Raw genomic sequence first — 23,435 nt, 5'->3', positions numbered from 1 at the left:
AATTACTGCTTAGTCTGATGAAGTGATAAACAATAATCCAGAGGGGTTATAAAGAAACCACACAGTTAATAGAGAGTAAAAGTGTACAAGTACACTGACTCAACTAGCCTCAACATAATAATAAAAATTTCATTAAACCGGAAATTTGATTTTGATTTCCGCACACAACTACTGGCAACACACACTGAAATAAACACCATATTTGCAAATACTGATTAGTTCATGGACCCCAAGGCAATAACTGGTAGAATTCATGCATCTAGATATCTAAGGAGGATTATATCTACTGAACTCATTTATAGATGCAACGCCAAGTAGGAATCCATGTATAAGTTGTGTGTTAATTTCCAAACAGCCTTTTTATTTAATTTAGAAGTGGATGTTGTTTCCCTATGAAATTCATAAGTGTTACATTGCCACTGTTCTCGTTTCGATAAATAATGTCGGAATAGCCTTATCACTAACTGATGTAATAATTTACCTCTTGTGATATATCTCACATTTTCTAAAAAATATTATACTGTTCTGTGTACGATTTCCATTTTTTGATGTAATTTTTAATTGTTGCTTTGACAACAGAAATAGCTTTCAATTCAAGAATTTGAGGATTCAAAAAGTATATAGAGCTTTTGAATGATTTAACCATGTAAATGTAACCATAAAAATTCACTATAGAATCTCAATTAATTCTATTTTAATTTGGTTTAATTCAAACCAAATCTTCTACTCCACGGTGAGGTGAAGATGCGAGGAATGTGATAACAATTCGGCGAAAAATCGCTAATTGAGGGACATGAAAGGTATCTAATGACCTGCCACTGCAACCAACCAACCAATTAACAATAAATGAAATTGCAAAGTGTAAAACGTAGGGATTGTATATATGTAATTAATAAACACATCTTTGCACATAGATATATTTATATAAAAAAATTTACAATATTTAAGAGACTCTTAAAAAAGTCAGGAGACAAAGTTATTATAATACTAATATTTCTGAAAAATTTACCAGCTGCTGTAAATAAGATGAACAGGACATCGAATTTAATGTTTTCAACCATCCAAGCAGGATGAAAAGTATTATTGTGGAATAAACTGAACTCAGCTGTCTGTACATTGCATGTATGTAGTAGTTTTATTTGATGCAGAAACATAATTTCATGACCACATATTTTATGTACTCATACATTATCATACACCATCACATATTATCCTTTTATGGTAGCTCAACTTCCAACGCCCACTTTGGATTAACGTCGGAAATAGCATTAAATTGTTATGAGTGTTAAAGTTCTGTGATGAAACTTTTTATATTTTTATAGATGCACAATCTGAGCCAACAAACAAAAATGTGGAAATTAAATACAACTGCTCGGAAACTCGTAAACACCACCAGGAGCAGTGGTCGTATTTTGCTCATTAAAATATGGTTTCACTGCGAAATTAAATATAACCCCTCTGTTCCTTGGGGATCAAGGAACGCTTCGTGTATAAAATTATTAAATTTCAGTTCTTTGGTTTCTGTTATTATTATTGTTATTGCACTTTATATGAGCATTAAAAATCATAGTTAATTTGAGGTTTTAGTTACAATCTTCTATTAGTTAAAGGAGAAACTCTCGTTGGTATCCTCCGTGGAGGAGAACAAAGGTCTTGCGCGTGTGTTTGCAATATAAAACAATGGCAAAAAAATATATTTTGTCACTTTGTGTTATTGTTGTTGACTTTCATTTCAAGATATTTTACTTAGTACGTGTCCTTCTATGTAATTACGAACAGCAAGGATTTCCTTCCGACCTTCACCAGAGGCGAACACACAACAAAAAAGCAAAGAGGAAATGTTCGTTTTTTCCAGTTTGATTTATAGTGAAAACGGTAAGGGAATATTTTATACACTTCTGAATTTAATATGTATTTGATGTGGTTTAGCTTATTTTGAACACTCAAGCGGATGTAGATACCAGATATTTTCCCTGAAAAAACCACATCGCAAACTTGTAGCATCGCAAACTAAATTCCCATTTTTCAACTTCAGCTATAAATTAATTGTAAATGTTGAAACTTTTAAATGAACAATCTATATAAAAGTTGTAATAAATTTTAAAATTTGTTTATAAATTTGTAATAATGATGACTCTATATTAAACTCTTTTTCTCTATTGCTAAATAAAGCTCAATGTAGTAAATGCTAAGTAAATAAACTTCGCAAGCTAATATAAGACTAGGCATTATTATTATTAGAACATTACTCTAGTTCTAAAGTAACAATTGTAGCAAAAAAAACCAACTGAAATTAATTATCAACTAACTATCAGAGATCAGAGAGCCAATTATCAATCAGTAACGACAAGTATCTTTCAGTAAAAGTTCAAATCACCTTTGTTCAACCTCGGCGGTGATGTTTAGTTATATGTGTATCATAGTAGTAGATTTTCTATCAAAGACCAGAGAGACTATTATCAATCAGTAAGGCAAGTATCTCTTAGTTAAAGTTGAACCTTTTTCAACCTCGGCGGTGATGTTAATAAGTGTATTATAATAGTAGATTTTTCGCATTATTCTAAATGTACTTAATACTGCGATATACTAAATGTTAAGTTATAAATAATCATGGCTTATGTCAACTTTATGTCATACAATAGCTTATGTCATATAATTTTAAATTTTTAACCGACTTTGCAAAGAAGCTGAACTATGAAAAGTGTTTTAAAAGTTGAAGAAAGTCTTGATATATCTGCTTATTGCTTCTTATTTATTGATTATTAATTTTAATCATTTATTTTTTCACAATATCTTGCCAGCCTTATTAAACCTTACAATAAAAGCGAACGAAACTGAATAATGCTGGTATATCACTGAAATAAGAATATTCACCACCCCCGCAGTTGTCGGAAAGACAAAAGGCAGCAATCATGTATAATCCATTATTCCAGCTTTGAGCAGGAAACAACGTGTGACATATAAACTAAATGAACAAACAAATACGAAGAAATATCTTGTGACGTTGCGGTGAACTTGAATTTTTTCTTATTATCAAATGTCAACAAATATGAGAGATTTTCTGTATATTTTAATATGTAATCAGAAACACTTACTGCTTGAGGGGTATAACCGCTACTGAATTACACCAAAATACAGAAAGTCTTTGAGTACAAAGCAAGTGAAATATTAATTATACTATTCATACGACGAGTGATAGTGTTACTCAAAAGATGAATCAGTGTAGGCATTTACTTTTTTGGTTCTATTTATTCGTTTCTACATTGATTAGTCTTTGTTTTTTAAATAAAATAATAAAATTTAGCACAGTCAGTTTATAGTATAGGTGTGATTTCATCCCAATTGGCCGCTATGTCATCTAACCATCATATAAATTGAACAAGTACTGTATTTACGTAACATGACCTATGTGTTATTTTTCAGTTCCTAAAGCTCAAGTTACAACTATAACGAAAGTTTTTTCGATAAATTCGATAAGTTATAAAAAATGTCAAACAAAATTTTAATTAGTTAATTATTATGTTGCGGCTAGTTGAGTCAGTGCACCTGAGCACTTTTACTCTCTATTAACTGAAAGGTTTCTTCAAAACCCCTCTTTGCGCCTTGAATGGATTATTGTTTATCACTTCATCAGACTAAGCAATAATTGACCTCAGATCTGCATATCTCCCCGAGGAGCCAGTAACCATTCTGAGATTTGATAACGCGGTGTTAGTAAGTCTGTCAGATTTCGTAAATAATTTCAGGGCTCTATCCTTTATGTATTTTTTGATGGGATCAATCTTGAGGTCACAGAGGATGTCATTCGTCCTAATGTACTAAGGAACTTTGAAAAGTCTTCTCAGAGCCTGGCTTTATGCAATTTCTAACTGGTGAATAGTAGTGTTTGAAGCTTTGCTTAACGCTACACAACCATATAGAAGTGACGGACAAATTATTTGGTTATATATCAGTTTTCTATTCTTAGCATTTAGGTTTTCATTTCTAAATTGCGGTTGGAGGTAATGAAGAATTATGGCGCATCTAATTCTTTTCAATTGAACATGTTTAAGCCATGTTAATGATAATTTTATGTTATATTTCATAATTTCGAAGAATTTGAAGAATAGTTTGAAGAATATTTATAATTAAATATTTCGACAACAACAAATATTATCTTAATAAGATAGTATACTCAAGATTCCATCACGTTCTTCAAAGTTTTTGATATTTGCGGTTGGTTCATTTTAAATTCCGCACTTGACTATGAAACTCTTAATTTTTTTTTGAAAACACAACATCCATAAAATACACACAAGAAACACGCTCACTCACCCACTCATTTAGAAATGCACTCACTCAAACACCTTTTCACTCACTGATTCGTTTATGCATGAAAATGAAGATGTCATATGTATGTAAAAGTGAGTTTGTGTGTTTACTTCTATTTAATTTACACAACTTTTGAATTCAAAAGCGGACAGACTAAAATGTTGACAACGACTGACTTCTTCATTCAGCTCTACTTAGCTAAAGCAAGGAAAATGGCGGGCAAACATCTATCGTTTGTACATGTGTTCGTGTACTAAGGCCATTTGTACATGTAAATGTAAATGTTATGTGCGTATGCCGTATATATGTATTTATATATTCAAGACTTTGTGTGTGCACAATAAGGCAGTGAATTGTGTAAGCAAGCATGCAAACAAGTGTGAACTTCGCTTGCTGGGGATGAGGCAGCATGTAGTTGCTATAAATTGAGTTATTTACCCACAAAGGCAGATATTAAAATTATTGCTATTGCCTTCAACTCCGTCTTCGTCTCTGTCTTCGTTGTTGTTTCAAAATTTCTACAATTTTAGGCGAATATAATTTTTTCTTAAAATGATTGCTTTACACAGCGTATGAGCGACAAAATTGCAGTATTGCATTTCGTTAATATTTCTTCATTAAATTAATACCGCTACTTAAGAAATAATATTTAATTATTTTCGGTGACTTATTAGTGTTAGGTCTAATTACTTCAAAGTCATTCTGATAGCAATAAGCGTACGGTAATTTCGGTGATTTATTGGTATTAGGTCGAATTACTTCAAAGTCATTCTGAGTGTGAATGTTAAGGTAACGAATAAGAAGTTCAGAAATTTAGTAATACGTAATTTCTTAAATTCTATGAAAAATTAGAATCATCAATATTTAGTATATGAAAAAAGAAGTAATAAAGATGCTAAATAAGTTCGATAAATTATTTCGATCAAGACATATCTAATTTGCAGTATCAATCGAAGAAAATCGAAATGTAAGTCGTAATCTGTAATAATCGTAAGGAGAATTCTACAAAAACAACCTCTACATTTCAAAAAGTTTTTTTTCAAAATTCTGGCACACATCTATTTATAGACTTAAGCCGACATTATCTGTTGCCAAAAAAAAAAAATGATCGTTTATAATTAATTAATTATGCTATTTGTTAAAATGTATGCTTTCTGACAAATAAAATAAATATAATATTTCAGCATATAAATTTTTCACTTTATATTCTTGGATTTTGTCTTCAACAACATTTCAAGTAAAGTAAGATTTGGATTCATCTCCAAAATAAAATTTTCTGACTGCTCAATTAACCATGTGTTTATGTACAAGATCAATACTATACCTTCGGATCAAAAACGAACGAGAGACGTATTTTTGAATTCCCGCGGTTATCCAATCGGTATTATTTTCACGCTGGATACACTATTATACACATTCTGTCAAAGTTTAACGCATATTGTACGATTAGTTTTTGTTTGGCGTCTATACAAAAAGGCGAAAAATGTTCGTATAGCGATTTTTATAATGGATCAAAAATTAGAACAACGTGCGTGCATCAAATTTTATGTTGCAAATGGATTAAGTGTGCCGAAACTGTTTAAAAATGTTAAAAAAGGCCTTTGGTGATTTGTGTATATCAGAACTACGAGTATACGAATGATTTAAAAGGTTCAAAGACGGTCGTACAAGCTTGGACCATGATGAGATCCCTGGCCGCCCAACAACTTCTGTTACTGAAGAAAACATTGAATCGGCGAAGCAGATCGTGTTGGAAAACGTTGTGAACCGATTAGAGAGATTGCAGTGTTGCTGGGCATCTCATATTGATCGCCCGAACACATTTTAACTGATATTTTGATTTTGAAACGCGTCGCTTCTCGGCTGGTGGCAAAAAAGATGAATTTTATTCAAAAAAAGCCACAGTTTTTGGCGAAAAACTCCACCAATATCATCAACCAAGCACCGTACTCTCCAGATCACCCGTGTGACTTCTTCCTCGTCCACCAACTCAAATTGCCATTGCGAGGAACAAAAACTAATCGTACGATATGCGTTAAACTTTGACAGAATGTGTATAATAGTGTTGCCAGCGCGAAAATAAAAAAAATTACCGATTATATAAGTGCGGGAACTCAAAAAATAAAATTAAAGTTCTTTTTTGATCACAAGGTATGCTAATACTATGCTAATAAAACAAAAAATCCCTACCAAAAGTCTGGTTTTGATATTAAGATGGATTTCAAGCCTGAAATTTATAAAATGAGTCTCTTGGTTTAATGCAAAATTATTGAAAAAGATATGAAATTGGTTCAAAAAATTAGTAAATTGGAATTAATAATTATTTTGGATTTTCTTTAGCCCAAAAAAAAACAATGTTTAACCAATCAACAAGAAGATATGTACTAAATGGCAAAAATGAAAGCCAACATTAACCTCACCGAAATTACGAAAAATTAAAACCACCAATATCAATATTGCAGCTGCATCACAGTCAGATTATTAGTCTTCGTGATTATTTTATTGATAATCACACTTCTATTCCTAAGGCCTTCCCAATATATGATTTTATTCATTTTATTCTAATTTGTACACTCCACTCTTTATACTAAAATTCAAAATATTGATTGATTGATCAATGAATCACATTATGAAATTAAAAACCCATTCACTGAATAAATCCATATATCCTCTAAATAGTTCACATAGATCAATAAAACTTGAACTTATGGATTCTATAATATTTCAGCTTTATGTATTACCTAGATTGTCTGCTTTCGAACTAGTGTCTATAGATCTAAGTTGAAAAAGTGAAAAGCTTGACATTTCTTATTAGAAAAACTTGTAAATTCTTTTTAAAAACTTAACTCGAACACAAATTTAACAATGACCAGGAAGATATTCTTGGATTATGTAGTCTTTACCTAACTGCTATATACAAAAAAAAACAATAATGTATTTTTATAAGTTTTAATAAAGTTTTTAATATAAACGAAAATGTAAACAAATTTAAAATTTTTCTTTTGGATATATATTACTTTAGCAAGAATCCTAATTCACGGATTTAAACTGCAAAACAATCATTAAAGAAGCTCCATTACAAACTTCTCACACCAATGGATTTTAACAACTTAAAACATAAAACTTGTTTTTAAAAATATTTCTTTCTTCTTTTTCAATTTACTAAAGTAAAACTTTCTAATGACTAAACTTAGTCTCTATAAGAAAAGTTTTATCAGCAAATAAAAATATTTGCATTAAAATTTTTTGGGTAAATAAATATGGATATTGTGTCATTAAAGTATTACTTTTACCTTTACATTTTACCTATTAAAAATTGAATTAAAACTCTAATACATAATTGTAAGAATTTTATTATAAAACTAATCACAAACTAATTTGTCTTATCATTGAAAAACAATCAGAAGATAATGATAGTACTGTATGATACTAGAACAACCGTTGAATTCTTTGTCTAGAAATCAAATCCAATAACTTATTTATTCTAATAACATAATTTACCCTATTTATCTTTTTACTTAGGGCCTATGTTAACAGTAGTAAAGAATGAGATTGTAGAACCAAATTATTAGAAGATGTTTCAGTAGGAGATAAAGTATTTATAAGACAAAAGAAAATGATTCATACAGTCATAATTTAACATGATAGGAATGGCTCTGGACAAATACAGATAGACATAAGTTTGTCAGAGATTACATTGATGATCTTTTATCTTTAAAAAAGATTTATATCTTTCACTGAAACATGAGATCCGGTTTGGAAGAATTTTGAATTCTCATGCAGGATATAATACCTCACGAAACAAATGATCCACTAAGCTTAACAAACCTAGGAACCATATGTAGGACACCCCATTTACTAACAGAATGTGATTCTCTGAGTTGGAGTAAGCAAAGTAAAAAATAAATATATTCGTCTTGTCATACTGATTAAGGATATGTTTAATTTATATGGTATCTCGCGTGATCTTTGTAACACTTTAAAGCATTGCAAACGTTTTGCGGAGCTTATTACTTTCCAATATAATAAATGTGAATCTGAAGAAAATTAAAATCAATGTACTAAAGTTGATAAAAATAAAATGTTCTGTTGCTGATGATGATGATGATTTTTATTGAGCAATTTAATGAAGGGACTCTTACATTATCGTTTTTTTACAATTTTACATTTCCTACACAATTGTGTTAATGATACGATATTGTAAGTTTGTATATAGGTTAGTTGTCACTAAAGACTACAATTCATTCTACTCAAAAAGTTTTACAAGTACTCAACTTTAACATATTAAAAACTTAACACTTCGTTCAAGGACTTGTATTACAAGGTTATAAACCAGACAATACCAAAACCACTAAATTACATTATAATTGAAACTTTATAATCATTAAATCTGAATAGAATCTTCTTTTACATTTAACGTGAAGTCTTGCAAATATCCTTTTTGATATAAAGCAAACTATTAGATCCTAGCTGCATATATTAAAAAAATGCTGCCGACCATACCCAAAAATTAAGAGAAATCATGCACACATGTTTCTTGAGTCATTACTTTAGTGTTTGTTTTCGTTTGACACCACAAGCTCACCAAGTGCTTGAATTGCTCTATGTTTAGGCACTGGCCTGGCAGTACCAGGCAGTCCTCTTTTCTACTTCACGTTTTGTTTTCATTGTAGATACTACATTTGCATGTATCTAATAAATGCACCACGCACCAACGAACGGCACACACTTATGTGTATCCAACAGAAAGTGTGAGGGACAAGTGTGTAAAAAATTACATTTAAAAATATGTAGCGATGTTTCTATTTATTTGTTTTAAATTTTTTTGTTTTCGGAATTCAAGGATCTTTTCATGAATAGCTTTGCATTGGATACAAATTATTTAAATTGAAAACGGTGTGAAAAACAGAATTACTGCATTTCAATTAAGAATTTTTATCACAAATCACACTTCATTTATTTTTGATTATATTCCCTTTATCACTTTTTATGTTTTAAATCACTTTATATAGTTTTTAATCACATTGCATATAAACAAAGTCAAATACTGAGCCATGAAGGCAACGCGTTCCAATACTGACACGTCTGGATGCAGATTAAGATGAACACGCTTTAAGCACTTTTGCTTTTACCGTGTCTCGTACTTAACTTGTAGACTTGTTGTGAAGAACTGAATTTCTGCTCAACTGACGCCAAAGACAACCGCTAACAGATTTTTCAATGGCAAGGAGAAGACGCCAATGCGCAGCTACACTTTTTAACACTAAAACGACCAGAAAGACTCATTTAAAGACATTGCGTATCATATCAATTTATTAACAAAAATATATTCGCTTTTCGTTACATAGCGCACACGAATACTTATTCTCTATATCAATAACAAATATGAAAAAAATTTAATTAATTTATTAAAAAATCAGAAAATTCCATATATATTATAAAATATCTCTTATTTAAATTCATTTCTCCTAATGGTGCATACGATCTAAGTGATTTTTTTATTGGTTGTGGTTGTGGATATATGCACTTAACACTTCGCTGTACTCAGTGCTGTACTGTACTGTACTGTACTGTATACTTCAGCAGATAGATCCAACCACATACTGATATCATTTTGTCAGTATTAAGTAGTGATGTTAATAGTGGGTTGTCACTGACAGTATAATCCGTTAAGAACAATATATACCCTTTGTATCTAAGACGAAAGATACACTACTGTCTTTCATACAATCAAATATATTTTATTGGAGAACTTATTTCGGCATCAAATAACTACATCTGTTCTCTGAAAATAGTAACGACTGTCGCAAACACGATAATCAAACAATGACCATATAAGATGATACTGTATGTCCGCCAAGAATAAGAATAGCATAATATCTGTAAACGATCGATACTTACTTACATGTATACAATGTGATGAAATAAAAAAAGCATACTTTTGCACTCAATCGTCTCAAACGTCACTTAATAAAAGCAATTAAAAATTTTACTCACTTAATTATATAGATGATATCTGACAAACAAGAGTATTTTATTCACGCTCACCTAAAGTAACACATTAATTAATTACCAAGATACTTCAGCAAGTCGAAAACTAAGTTAAATGGGAATATGATAAAAGTTATCTTTATCACCAGAAAACCAATCACAATCCAAAGAAACTTATGGTCAAGACCATACTCAAAGAAAATGAGAACAAATAAAGTATGTAGTTTTATACTGTATAAAAAATGCAACCTTTTTTACTAGAATGCTAAGCATTACAAATAAAATGTTGATCTTTAAAAAAAATATCAAGTACAGCCTTTTATACAGAAACTTTGCGTTTGATAAAACAGCAAATATTACTGTAAAACAGTTTCAGACCCATCAACAACATAATGCAATCGGACCAATCATGGGGTTTAGTAAAGACTCAAAGAAGAAAGTTATTTCCACTTACAATACATAGCATTATAAAGCTAGAAAGAGTGAAAGCATAAATTAATACTAGCAATCCCAGTAGTACTCATAAAATAATCACACAGAGAAGTACGTTAGAGTGATGACAATTTGATGAGGTATTGTTGTATATTTCGCTATTTTGAACAAGTTTTTTCACTAAATTAATGTCGATATAGTTTGATTCTCGATATGTAGTACATTATATAATTACATGTTACATGATTTGTTACATTATTCGTAATTAAATCTGTATTTCCCTTGGATTTGATATATGCTAACTCAGGTTCATTTGTGTGAACTTTTGTGGAATTACCTCTATGATCCGTTAAATGTATATTATAAACATTGTGCATTTATCTTCATAAAAATGTAATAGCCAATAGCATGGAACAGATAAAAGTATCCAATTAGTTTAAAAAAATAGATTAATATGTTGATTAAACTCATTTTTAATTGCTTTTAGTTGGAGAATAGTGTTTCCAATATTCCAATGAACCCATCTTTTTTATATAAAACGAAGAGTTTCGACGAAAATGGCTCGACAAATTATATTGTAAAACATATTTCAAATAAAAACGATTATGATATAATAATTTTTCTGAAGTTGGATTTAATTTTTTATTATATTTTAAACAGATTTTATTTAATTTTTAAGACTAAATTAAAACAGTGAAGTTTCGAAATGTAATAAACTGCAACAACAAAAATTGTTTCTAAAACCCAAAATTCTGACCTTCAAATTTGACAAGGCCCTTAGTACTTGTAGTCGCACAAAATTATTTATGAATAATTAAGTATTAGAAATAATTCCAAGACTACTAATGATGGGGGTATTTGGCAATACTTGTAACAACTGTATGGTTAGCCAAAAATTCAATTAATTAAAATAATAAAGACATAATTTTTGTTGTTGTACTTCATTAATATTCGGAACCTGTCTATTAAATACAATAGTATTTCTATTAGGTAAAATAGTCACTGCCGTTATATCTGACGGTAAAATCGAATTTAATACTAAATAAAAACTTTATATAAATTCGTATAATATTCCCTTAAGTTTTAAGTTTTGCATCGCTGCACGCTAAAACTTTATACAAAAGTTGTGAATCTACGTGTAAACTGAAACAACCATTTGACAGCATTAGTATTGTGTGTGCCCTGTTTTCCATTTACCATCACACCATATGTCTTTATTTACATTTTTCACTAGATTATTAACTTTGTTATTCATTCATAAGATTTCAATTTCTTAAGCATAAAAAACTAGTTAAATTGTAAAGGAAATTGTGACGTCGCCATTTTAAGGTGTCACCACTGCCAATACTGCATAGGAAACTGCAATGGCGCTGGCTCTTAAACTTTGCCGCATACCGGCATGCAACACGTTATTATGCCAGCAAGCAAAGAAAATAAAATGCAGCCACATTCGTCTGTGCACTTCAAAAAGGTAACGTAACTATTTGAAATAACTTGACATTTAAACAATATTTTTTATTCTGAAAAAGTGAGTCGGCTGAAGAAAAACTAAAGCCTGTTAAATCGCTAACAAATCCTAAAAGTAAGTCTACCTTCTCATGGCCTGATGAAGAGATGCCATCAACGCATTCAAATAGTGAAATTTCTGGAATCGATAGCAGTCGCACAACAGTGTCAACAAAACAAAAATTGTCACCGGGTGTGGTGCGAGAAAATGTTAAGGGATATGTTTTCACCAGATATTTTGACTATGTTAAGAACTATGATAAGGTGTTAGAAAAAAATTTCCCTTCGGCTATGAAAGTTTACAGAGTATTTTTTGATGGCGTAAAAGAGTTCTATGCGGATATGAAACGTTACTTGAAAATAACACGCATTTCAAACACCTCGCCGGAGGGAATGAAAGCTTTAAATCGTAAAGAACTGGAACTTTATATGCAAATGCCACGTGATATGTTTAAAGTAGCACCAGCTATAATATTATCATCTCTTCCCATAGTTGGTTATGCCATTTTTCCTTTAGTGTAAGTTGCTGTCATATATATTCACAAAAGCTTATTTTAATGAAATTGTTTTTAAGGTTTATGTATCCACGAACATTTTTATCAGCGCACTTTTGGACAATACAGCAACGTGCTGAATTCCAACAGCTGAAGATGAAAGAACGTCTAAGCAATAATAGACCAGTTTTTCGCCAGTTACAAGCAAAGTTACATAATGTTATCAATAATGAACACTACACTGAATTTGATAATATACTGGGATTAATCGGCAGTGGTTTTCATCCCACAGTCGAAGCTGTATTGGAAATTAAAGATATATTTGCTCACCCACCCTATAATTTGTATTCTCTGAACCGCAAGCATATAGTAAGTTATTAAAAAATATAAACTATATTTTATTTCATTTATTCCACTCTTTAGAAATTACTAATTAAAATGCATGGCATGTCTGGCGGATTATTTAAAAGGCGGAGGTTAGAGGAACTTGCATTTTTAATACACTTCATGGATTTAGCAATTGTCCGTGAAGGTGGCATACATAATATGCCGCAAGAAGCTATTAAATATAGTTGCTTTATCCGTGGGCTCAATCCTTCAAATTTGAGTAATGAGGAAATGATTGAATGGCTAAGAAATTGGATACAAATATCAACAAACATACAACAGGCACATATCAGCTTATTTCTTCATTTACCACTTTTCTTAGGTTATAATCATCCAAATAATTGGCAATTGATTTACGGTGATCAGAAACCGAAGTCAGGTGCAAACAAAATGCAACGATCGAACTAGCAACGTTAAATATTAAAAATATTGGTTGCTTTTTACAAAAGTCTACGGATGCAGACTATAAAAAATTGTTATTCAATGGTTCTATTTAATTTCATGTTTATTTCATTTTGGTATTAGAACTTTAAATTATTTATATTCGTTACTCACATATATACCATGTATATTTTAAAATAAAACTGCTCCCTGACACCACTAGTCTCACATAAAACGATTTGTTTACGTAATTATTCAGTTAGTTCATTTTTAAAATATTTAAATTATGAAAAAATTTATAAAAATTATAAATTGTACAATTAAAAAGAGAAACTAAATAAAGTATTGGTTTGAATTCGATATAATTGATAAGATTAACTTACTTAAATCTGAGTATACAAATGTATGTTTCAGATTGATACGTCTTATGTATGAAAATCATTACAAATTGCGATTTGTAACAAAGTTTTGCATAACAATGTCAATGTGTAATCTGTTGTATGTAGTGTTTATGTCTGACTTTGTTCAAAATCTGTACCCACACTCTTTTCTGCTATATATATATATATATATATATATATGTTCATATAACCTCTCTATCCTTCCCATTCATTTGAAATATGTGGGAACAAAACTAACAACAAAATGAATCTTGAGTGTGTAGCATACTGGTCTACATACCAGATCCATTAGTCAACTTCGATTGCCAAAAGCTGATTATCACTCTTATAATGCTTTCATCGTTCAACATGGCAGACAATAAAGTAATCTTACTAAGAACTAACTGCTCCTTTTCATTGGTTTACAACAATTATTGACAATTATAATAATGCCTAATTCCAAACAATCATTTGCACAATTCACCAAATTATTTATATGGCATTAACATGGAATAAAAAAAATTGGAATTACAAGCGAAATATGACATGACTGGCTGAAGAGAAGGGTTATTTGGGACATACGAGAGATGTGTGTGGATGCTAATTATAATTAACATTGCCACTTAAATTAATCTAATCCATAGATCAGTAGTACTCATGCACCTCCTGAAGTATTTAAGACAAAACTTTTGAGAATAAACAATTTTAAAATCCTCCCTCGCTAATAAAGGAATTGTATATTCCTGTCTAAGGACGAATATCTGAAACAAAAAATCTGTTTTTTAAATTGCAGACTCTTGGTTAAAAAATAACTAAACATATGACAGTTTACATAGATAAAACTTGTAATGTTATCCTTCTTGGAACTTTTTACTAACTAACCTTATGGTTTTATGAACGATGAATTTTACATCTCGTAAGTAAATGTAATTGACTACAAATGCCCCATTTTTACTCCCAAAAATTCTCCTCACCGCTCACATTACCATTACTTTAACCATATTCTAACCAATATATACCACTTTGCAATTCCTTTTATGTTACCTGCTTTTTAGATCCTTACAAGTTACAGCACTTGTTATTTCAACGTTCAGGAAGTGAACAAAGAAAATACATGGACTACAATAAACAAAAAAACCACGAGAAAATAAAACATAATACAAACACATTAGCAACCAGTATTAAAAAATTTGATTACGAATTTATACCTTAATAAAAAAGGATACCATACTTCCAGTCAAACAAAATAAAACTATTGAAATATCTTACTTATTTGCCATTTCTACAACATTTCATAATTTAATATACGCATTTTTAATTTTTATCTTAAAAAATAACTTTATTTTTTGCACGTAGCTACTAGTACAAATGCTCTGTCGTTCATTTTTTACTTCTTGGCAGCTCCTTTTTTGATGCCCTTGGCTTTCAATTCACGAATGCGGTCGCGTCTATCCTTTTTGAGAACACGAGGAGTACCATCATCTTTTGTACGCTTTTTCAAAGCATTAAAGGCAACAGTAAGTAACTTATTCCTTTGGCGCTTAGCATAACGCAATTTAAAACGATCGAAGTCATTCAGTTGTGAACGCTAATCAATATAAAAAATAAAAAAACATATGTTAATCACTGCTAAAAAAAAAATAGAAAAAATAAACATAAATGTAATTTTTCAGATTAGTATTTAGCTTCAGATATGTATCAGTCGGCAATTCCTATCAAGAACTTTCAAATTCATCACACACATTTATGAATATTGATTGTTAAAATTTTTATATATTTACCTTATAAACATTTGTTGCCTTGGCACTCCAGGCACTAGTCTTCCATTGATTTTTCAAATCGCTGTCTACCCAAGCTTTACGCACGATCCTTGTCGGTGCAGTGAATGGAAATTTGATGCGATACTTTGTCAAGTGCATATTATTCAATCTATATTCTTGACGTGGGACACCAGTAAGTGGTCCATCAATGAGTACCTGAAAATATATTATTCTCATTAAATCAACGTACACACAATTAATATATTTAAGCAATTAAAATTCATTTTCAGAATGTGTGTTAGCTTCAGTTATGTATCAGTTGGCACTTCCTATCAAGAAGTCATTTTCATCACACGAACTTTATTGTACAAACTAAATTAGTTTTTTTACTTACTCGATTTTGGTCTATAACATCAACGATGGTAACTAAACGGCCCTTTAAGGCTCCCGCTGAGCATTTGGCAATGCGGCCAGTTTGAACAAACCTTTCGAAAGGCTAAAAGCAAATTGATAAAAATATATACCATATATGATTCCAATAAACATATATTAATATAATAAACTTATATTTTGAAAGATTACAAAAAAAAAAAAATTATTTTTGCCCATCTAGCAACTTATCAAACGTCAACACTCGAATGTGTATCACACCACGTGAAATTCATATTGCAACTGTAAATAAATTTCACAAAGCACACTGACCTTTGTTTTTCTAAAACATTTTACTTTTCTTCATATTTATTTTGTATTGGGCTTATATCTTCAAAATATAATAAATTACATTAAATTTGAAACGCGATACTAAATTAAAACATATTCTTACCATGATTGAACCGGAAAGAAAGAAATGTAATAGTGTGCGCGACTAGTTAAAACCCAAGATGGCGAATAATGTCAAAATTGCCATAATTATTGCAGGGTTGTATTGATGATAGAATTATTGCACTAAATGTATGAAATAATTTTCCATATTATAAAAAAATATTTTTATAATATACAAGTCATAGTATGTCAAATAAGGACGTGTGCGAGTTAGGCTATGTTGCGTTCTAAATAAGAGAAATTCTAAGTTGTGCCGAGAATGTAGTGATGTCGATACGTGTTGATAAATAGCTAAATGTGTGCAGTGCAAAAAATTCCAAAAAATCTCCCATTTGGTTTAGTATCAACTTAGCCTAACTCGCACACGTCCTAAATACGTATATGAATAAAAAAAAAGTGTTTTATTTTACACTAAATAATTGATACCATGAATTATTTTAAGTTATTTATATTTATTATTATATCTCTTATTTTTTTCATTTTTTTTTATTTTTTATCCATATACAATATGAAAATGTCAATAGGTGCTTTTGGTGGCTTGCAAGTGTGGCAAAAAACAGTAAGTTGTTGGTCTATAGTTGCTTAAATTTACGCAAAACAACATTACTTTCACTATGTAAGTACATAGTTGTGAAGTGGCCAATGACTTTGGCTACTAAAGACAAAGTGATATCAACGCGACAGGCGAACTATTGTGAACCTTCAGTGGAAATTTCAACTAATATTCCAATCATAAGTCAAAAATTTGTGAATAAAAGTATAACTTAAAAAAAGCAAATAAACTTTCATTTTATTTGAAAAATATTTTAATACTGAAATAAAATGTAAGTGAAATGGCATTAATTGCAATATATTATTCAACGTTAACTATATAATAAAATAATAAAATCTTAATAATCTTAAAAGATATTCTCTGGTCTATAGCATGCTTTAGTTTTTGTGTTCTGTACGTATTTTATTTATAAGAGACACTCTGTTCAATAAGTGACAAAATAAAATATCAGTGCTACCTTGTGATCGCTGGATACACATACGTTTTAATAATTTCTATTTCTACATAAATTTGTGTAAAAAATTTACAGTTTGGATATTGTGAAATAAAATTTTTTAAACATGCTACCTGATGAAAATTCGACTCCAAAAAGGATGATTTATGTTAATCCAAATTTTAAAGACAGAATTTCAACCAATCCAGCTGTGCCAGCAAAAGCAACACACGTTAATCCATTGTTTCTCTCCACAGTGATTCATATGAATCCTCAATTTTTGCCCCATATTGCAGAACATTGGCCAGTACAAGCAGAACAAAATTCAAGAGATAACACCAGCGCACAGTATCACAATAACATAAGAAGTTCTGCAACAGCCACAGCCACAATAACCGCATCGTCCAACATAACTCCTGACCAACATTTCAGAGAAACATTTCCAAAACCGCAGAATGTTTGCAGAAAAATTATAAGGAAATCACGTACAACGTTGGTTCGAGAACCGATGGTAGAAAAGACATCATCAAGCGGGAGTGCACATTTACCACCATTAATTAGTCTTAATAGACGAACTCTTGTGCGCTGCACACCACAAAAAACTTACAATATAAATAATTACAACCCCAGTACAACAATCTCTACATTACCAATACATAGACTTAATAAAGTAATGCCCAAACAACTTAATCACAATCCGTTAGCTGTGCGTAAGAACTATAAATTAGATAATACAATTGCAAAATCGTTGAACATATGCACATCATCCCCATTACCAAAGACCAGGCATCGCTGCTTTGTAGCCAAATATGCTCACCGTCGTGCTATACAAATGAAAATGAAAAAACCATCATTTCCCAGGTAATAGTTACTTAACGTATGCAAATGTTGACTATAACTTATATTTTTAGGAATAGTGGGATTTTAAATGCTTCAAATAGTCAAAATAAAAAACTTCAATTAATAAATATAAATGGTGTGCTCTATAAATCAACACAAAATAAGCTACAACGTAAAGACTTAGTTTTCAATCATTTAGAAAATAAATCGAAGAGCATTCCTCCAGATGCAAAAGTGTCAAAGAAGAGTCCAACAAGTTCACGCTATCTGATAATACGCGGAACGAAATTTAAAATGGATGCAAAGGGACATAAACTAACGCGGGTCAATGCAAATGATATGATAGATAAAATACCAAACGACAAATTTACCAATATTAAACCTCGACAACGGATTGATATAGGTGGTCTAACTTACATAGCTTCAGCAACTAGAAACACTTTTATACGGACGAGTAATCACATAACAATGGCACACGTAAATAGTGCTAAGCAACGTAGTGTCCAACAATTGACTAAACGATTTGTTAAAAACAATGTGCCATGTGCCATATTCCAACGCATAGGCAAATGTGTTGCTCATGAGCGCGGTAAATGCAGTAAGAAACACGATAAGCAGCAAATCATTATCTGCCCTAAGTATATTTTTAAAACCAAAGGTCATGAAAATTGAATTAATCATTTCTTCTTTTTGTAGATTTCTACGAGGTGAGTGTGAGAATGATAAATGTCTCCTATCGCATAATATATCCTACTCGAAAATGCCTGTTTGTAAGTTCTACTTGCAAGGAACTTGTGTTCGAGAAAAATGTCCTTATCTACATAAGAAACTGAATTCCAAGACTGAGATTTGTCAAGATTTTCTACGCGGATATTGTCCACTTGCCGAAGAGGTAGTGTTGGTGTAATTAATTAAAATTTATTCTATTAATATATGTTTTTTTATTCATTACCATTGTTTAAGTGTAAAAAACGCCATATATTCACGTGTCCAGAATTTGAACGCAACGGTGAATGCAAAACTAAAGAGTGTGGTTATTGTAAATTTCGTACGAATGGACATATGAAAATAAATCGAAGACCAGAAAGTACAAAACCTGCACCCAGTTCAAATGGGATTTTAAAAAAAAAGAAACCAGATCAGAAACCGGAATCAATAACCGAACGTTACTTCTGCGGAGGTATTAAAGCAAATGAAATAGAAAATTGTGCTCCAACTTTATTAGACGTAAGCAGTAATGATAAAAATTTGGTGCATGTTGAAAATGCAGATCAACAGGCCAAAATTATTGATCTACCTAGTTTCATTCCACTTTAGGAACTTTGATGAGAGGTAATATTTGATATATATACTTGTACATAATAATAATTTTTTAGCAGTGTGTTGGAGAAAATATTAAAAATGAATGTGTTCCTAAAGGATTGTAGAGAACACGTTGAAAATTTTGTTAATTTTAAGTGTTTGCAATTTCGCTAATGTTTATCAATATATTAGTGATTGCTAGAATTATGAAATTAAATTAATACAATATATCAATTGGTTGTTTAAGAAATTAAAAAATAAAAATAACATTTATAATAAAGAATATTTGTTTTTCTTAATTTTTCAAAATAAATACCTGAGACTTGTAAGAACTATTGAAAATATTATTTAAGAAATGTGTCAGTATTGAATGTTTGCATTTTTTTTTATTAAAAAACGTTTACATCTTAAAACGGAATTAATATTATTTTATTGATGTTAAGCCAAAAATTTAGATTATATGAATTCAATAAAAAATATCCAAATTTTACTCTATTTGTATTTCAAATTTTTGAGATATTTTTAATTGCTCACACAAATCTTAAACAGTATAAAAAAATATATAAAATTAATATTAAACACTCGTCTGTATTATACAAACTCTAAATTTGGGAAAATTATAGATTGTTCTCTACCCGGTGATTGGACTTTGAAAAACTGAGTGTTATAATTAGATGAGCATAGAAATTTGAAACGCAGGTTGCTCAGATCTTTTGTATCGCTTGAGTGTTGATGTAGCTCAAATCTTGACATAAATTTTCATATATTAATACCAACTCCTTGATCCATCTTGAAATTTTAAGAGTGATACTGCATTAAAGCGATAAATTACTTTATTATCCAATATAAATAGGAAAGTGTTCTATGTAATCATCAAAATTTCTGATTTTGATGTTGTGGGTATTAAAAATAATTTACTATTAACTTTCAATTACTAATAAATAACCACCAAGTATTCAAATAATAAGTTTCAATATTTAATGCGGGTGTGTGGCATTTTGAAGATTAATGAATAATAATATTACACAATTACACAATCCCAAAACTCCTTAGAGCTGAATGCTACAATCTCTTAAAACAAACATACACATAGATACATACGAGGATGGAGATACTTTTGTTAGACGACCAAATGCCGGTCAACTCTGACATAAGGCATTCAAAAAGCTGAATTGCTTTCAAAATCTTCAAAACCGTTACAAGGACCAGGATCTAACTCGGCCGAAAGATAAACAACTCATCTTCCAAGAAACTATCAGATTGAGACTATATTCGCACACTTAAGAAACTAGACATTTTAATGGCCACGAAATGCAACATAAAATATCATGGAATTGCAGAGAAACCGAATTAATATAATTAGGATGCCGACATATGATTCCAAAATTTAAAAATAAATATATTATAATACTTCATTGTAAAATTTTGAGTTCAACTCTGATTACAAACTTAATAATCCTACATGGATGAAGGTTCTAACAGTCCAGTTTCTTATTCTTAGTTAACTTTAAAATTAATATTAATGTTAACTCACAAATAAATATATAATATTTTTGCAAATCATTTTTTTATTTTATATATTTATATATTTTTAAAATTGACGTCTCTGCTATATAAATGCGATGTTTTGAAAATTTGACGGATTAATTTTCAACTTTTATTCAATGAAATTTCACATTATAAACATTATCTTGTCAAATAAAATAAAAGTTTAATTTAGACTTCAACCATTAAAAAAAAAAAAATTTTATAAGCATTACAATTTGTGCAATCAAATTTATGCAGTATTTGTGTCAAATAATAAATACTTCCTTCAATCCCAGCGGGAAAATTAACCGTTACTACATTCAACTAACTTTATTCCCACCAATCCGTATATTAATGTTTTATAGAGATTTTAAACTATTAATAATATGTACATATGATATATATGATATGTAAAAACAAAATGTTTACGTATATTACTTTACACGTAAATAAAATTTACTCGTATTATAGGTTTAGTAATAATATAATATTAATCATTACTTGCTGAGCTTCTTGAAATAGAGATACAATACATAATATCAAAAGTAAATTTTAAACATTGTAAATAAATTGAAAAACAATATTTAGTTTTGTTGACAACAATTCAATTCACTCTTCATATCCTGGTATCACCTTGTATAGTTTCCATCAAATTACTTAAAATTTTGACTGCTGCACATTCTGTTTTTACTTTCTTTGACAGCAGATAAAGATATTTGGCTTGGCTAGCAAAATTTGACGTTTGATAATATTTAATTTAGTCGTGTTTGTGCATTAGAATCGTCAGTGTTTTTGAGCAAGATGGAAAAGACTGATGCTGTTCTATTAAATTTTGTTCTTGAAGTGATTGAATTGTATAAAAGGCTTCCAGCTCTGTGGAATGTGAAATGCATGGAGTATAAGGATAAATATGAAAAAGAAAAACAATATAATATATTGCTGACTAAATATAGAGAAAGATTTCCTACAGCTGACAAACGTGAGCTTACAGCAAAAATAAATCTATGGCGGACTAATTGGCGACGCGAACATAAACGTTTGTTTGAACTAAATCAAAATGTGGTTCGTGAAGAAGATTTAAACAAATCAACTGCATGGTATTATGAACCATTAAGTTTCCTTCAAATAATAGACAATATACCTACTTTGCCAGTTATTATTAAGGATTGCAACGAAGAAAGTTATATTAAGGTATGTGTATGCGATTTCAATTTGTAAGGTATTTAATATTAAATTAAACACTTTTTAAACACACGTAGGTCACAATTGTTATCAACTAGATCAATTTAAGTATTTGAAATCATTAAAAAATATACGTGTATTTAAAATTGTGGTTTATTTTTTAGTTGGAGCCAGATGTTTTCTTATCTGAAACCAGAGATTGGAACAATTCAAATGCTAAAACTGTAGTTGATCCTAATCCATTAAGTTTACTACAACCAGTGTTTGAAACAAAAGATCCTTTAACATCTAAAAGAATTGAAATAAAGAAAAAAGGAAGAGTAAATACCGTAGTTAAAAGAAATTTAACACAATTAAAACAATCGCGATCAAAAATGAAAAATAAAATTCAAGAGAGACCAATTATTATTGTAGATTCTTCGGTTAAGGCAAACTCATCAAACTCATCTGAATTGAAACTGTCCAACGAAAATCGAGATCAAATATTTAAAACAATTAAAGAGAAAAACGAGAAAAGCTCACAAAAAGCAAATAAATTGAAATCCATGCAGTTAAAAAGAGAAAATGAAAATCTTAAGATATCTACAATAAGTATACCTCAAAAAAAGCGAAGAGAGAATGAAGATTTTGAGCCAAATGTTGCTAGTTCTTCTAGATTAATTCAATCACACCCAGAACAACAGGAGAATTTATTATCATGGAATCCAGTAACTGAGGTCAACGATGTCAGTCTATCAAAACGAATGCAGCCACAGTCACAGGAATGCAATAAAATTGCAGATGTTTGGGCAACTAAGTTGCAGAAAATGTCTCCACAACAACAGATATTCGCAGAAAAATTCGTTAATGAAATATTATTTGAGGGTCAGATGGGCACTCTTCATCGAAACTCAATGTCTTTAATGTAAAAATATTTAATAATTCTTAAACATCCTAAATAATGTTAAATTAGTATGAGTTAGTTGCACAACAAAGCTACTATATGTACAGAACCTCACGATGCTTTAAATAATCATCATAATTTGGATACGAATTTTAAAAGTAATCTCGCACTTGTACATTTGATAACTGACGCCATATGTTGTGAATCACATTATGCCGATATTTCTATAAATATATACATATATCATTTAT

At 30.1% G+C, this 23,435-nt stretch overlaps 4 protein-coding genes across 4 annotated transcripts; 3 read left to right on the top strand and 1 right to left on the bottom strand.

Moving 5' to 3' along the window:
- The first annotated feature begins 11,965 nt into the window (after positions 1–11,965).
- On the top strand, positions 11,966–13,749 carry LOC119672038 (LETM1 domain-containing protein 1). Its single transcript, XM_038082989.1, has 4 exons — positions 11,966–12,205; positions 12,264–12,758; positions 12,815–13,103; positions 13,158–13,749. The coding sequence occupies exons 1-4, from the start codon at positions 12,099–12,101 to the stop codon at positions 13,527–13,529; spliced, it is 1,263 nt and encodes a 420-aa protein (XP_037938917.1). The 5' UTR covers positions 11,966–12,098; the 3' UTR covers positions 13,530–13,749.
- Positions 13,750–15,193: 1,444 nt separating this feature from the next.
- On the bottom strand, positions 15,194–16,539 carry LOC119672752 (60S ribosomal protein L14). Its single transcript, XM_038083874.1, has 4 exons — positions 16,466–16,539; positions 16,037–16,138; positions 15,664–15,858; positions 15,194–15,470 (listed from the first exon to the last, which is right to left on the bottom strand). The coding sequence occupies exons 1-4, from the start codon at positions 16,466–16,468 to the stop codon at positions 15,270–15,272; spliced, it is 501 nt and encodes a 166-aa protein (XP_037939802.1). The 5' UTR covers positions 16,469–16,539; the 3' UTR covers positions 15,194–15,269.
- Positions 16,540–17,491: 952 nt separating this feature from the next.
- Positions 17,492–19,786, top strand: LOC119669659 (zinc finger CCCH domain-containing protein 3). The gene is made up of 4 exons (XM_038079646.1): positions 17,492–18,311; positions 18,362–18,928; positions 18,987–19,182; positions 19,254–19,786. The coding sequence occupies exons 1-4, from the start codon at positions 17,578–17,580 to the stop codon at positions 19,605–19,607; spliced, it is 1,851 nt and encodes a 616-aa protein (XP_037935574.1). The 5' UTR covers positions 17,492–17,577; the 3' UTR covers positions 19,608–19,786.
- A 1,985-nt stretch (positions 19,787–21,771) lies between these two features.
- On the top strand, positions 21,772–23,404 carry LOC119672932. The gene is made up of 2 exons (XM_038084105.1): positions 21,772–22,310; positions 22,466–23,404. The coding sequence occupies exons 1-2, from the start codon at positions 21,921–21,923 to the stop codon at positions 23,207–23,209; spliced, it is 1,134 nt and encodes a 377-aa protein (XP_037940033.1). The 5' UTR covers positions 21,772–21,920; the 3' UTR covers positions 23,210–23,404.
- The last annotated feature ends 31 nt before the right edge of the window (positions 23,405–23,435 follow it).

This window comes from Teleopsis dalmanni, chromosome 1 (genome assembly GCF_002237135.1).
Source record: "Teleopsis dalmanni isolate 2A chromosome 1, ASM223713v2, whole genome shotgun sequence".
Taxonomy (NCBI): Eukaryota; Metazoa; Arthropoda; class Insecta; order Diptera; family Diopsidae; genus Teleopsis; species Teleopsis dalmanni.
This window is presented reverse-complemented; position numbering and strand designations above follow the sequence as displayed.

Bases quoted from the DNA above. Each gene is read 5' to 3' on its own strand.
- LOC119672038 (XM_038082989.1), top strand. From the start codon at position 12,099: ATGGCGCTGGCTCTTAAACTTTGCCGCATACCGGCATGCAACACGTTA. The intron at 12,206-12,263 runs GTAACGTAACTA...ATTCTGAAAAAG, and splicing joins CGTCTGTGCACTTCAAAAAG to TGAGTCGGCTGAAGAAAAAC. The intron at 12,759-12,814 runs GTAAGTTGCTGT...ATTGTTTTTAAG, and splicing joins TATGCCATTTTTCCTTTAGT to GTTTATGTATCCACGAACAT.
- LOC119672752 (XM_038083874.1), bottom strand. The intron at 15,859-16,036 runs GTAAGTAAAAAA...ATATATTTTCAG, and splicing joins ATGTTATAGACCAAAATCGA to GTACTCATTGATGGACCACT. The intron at 15,471-15,663 runs GTAAATATATAA...TATATTGATTAG, and splicing joins AGGCAACAAATGTTTATAAG to CGTTCACAACTGAATGACTT.
- LOC119672932 (XM_038084105.1), top strand. From the start codon at position 21,921: ATGGAAAAGACTGATGCTGTTCTATTAAATTTTGTTCTTGAAGTGATT. The intron at 22,311-22,465 runs GTATGTGTATGC...TTTATTTTTTAG, and splicing joins ACGAAGAAAGTTATATTAAG to TTGGAGCCAGATGTTTTCTT.
- LOC119669659 (XM_038079646.1), top strand. From the start codon at position 17,578: ATGCTACCTGATGAAAATTCGACTCCAAAAAGGATGATTTATGTTAAT. The intron at 18,312-18,361 runs GTAATAGTTACT...TTATATTTTTAG, and splicing joins AAAAAACCATCATTTCCCAG to GAATAGTGGGATTTTAAATG. The intron at 19,183-19,253 runs GTAGTGTTGGTG...CCATTGTTTAAG, and splicing joins ATTGTCCACTTGCCGAAGAG to TGTAAAAAACGCCATATATT.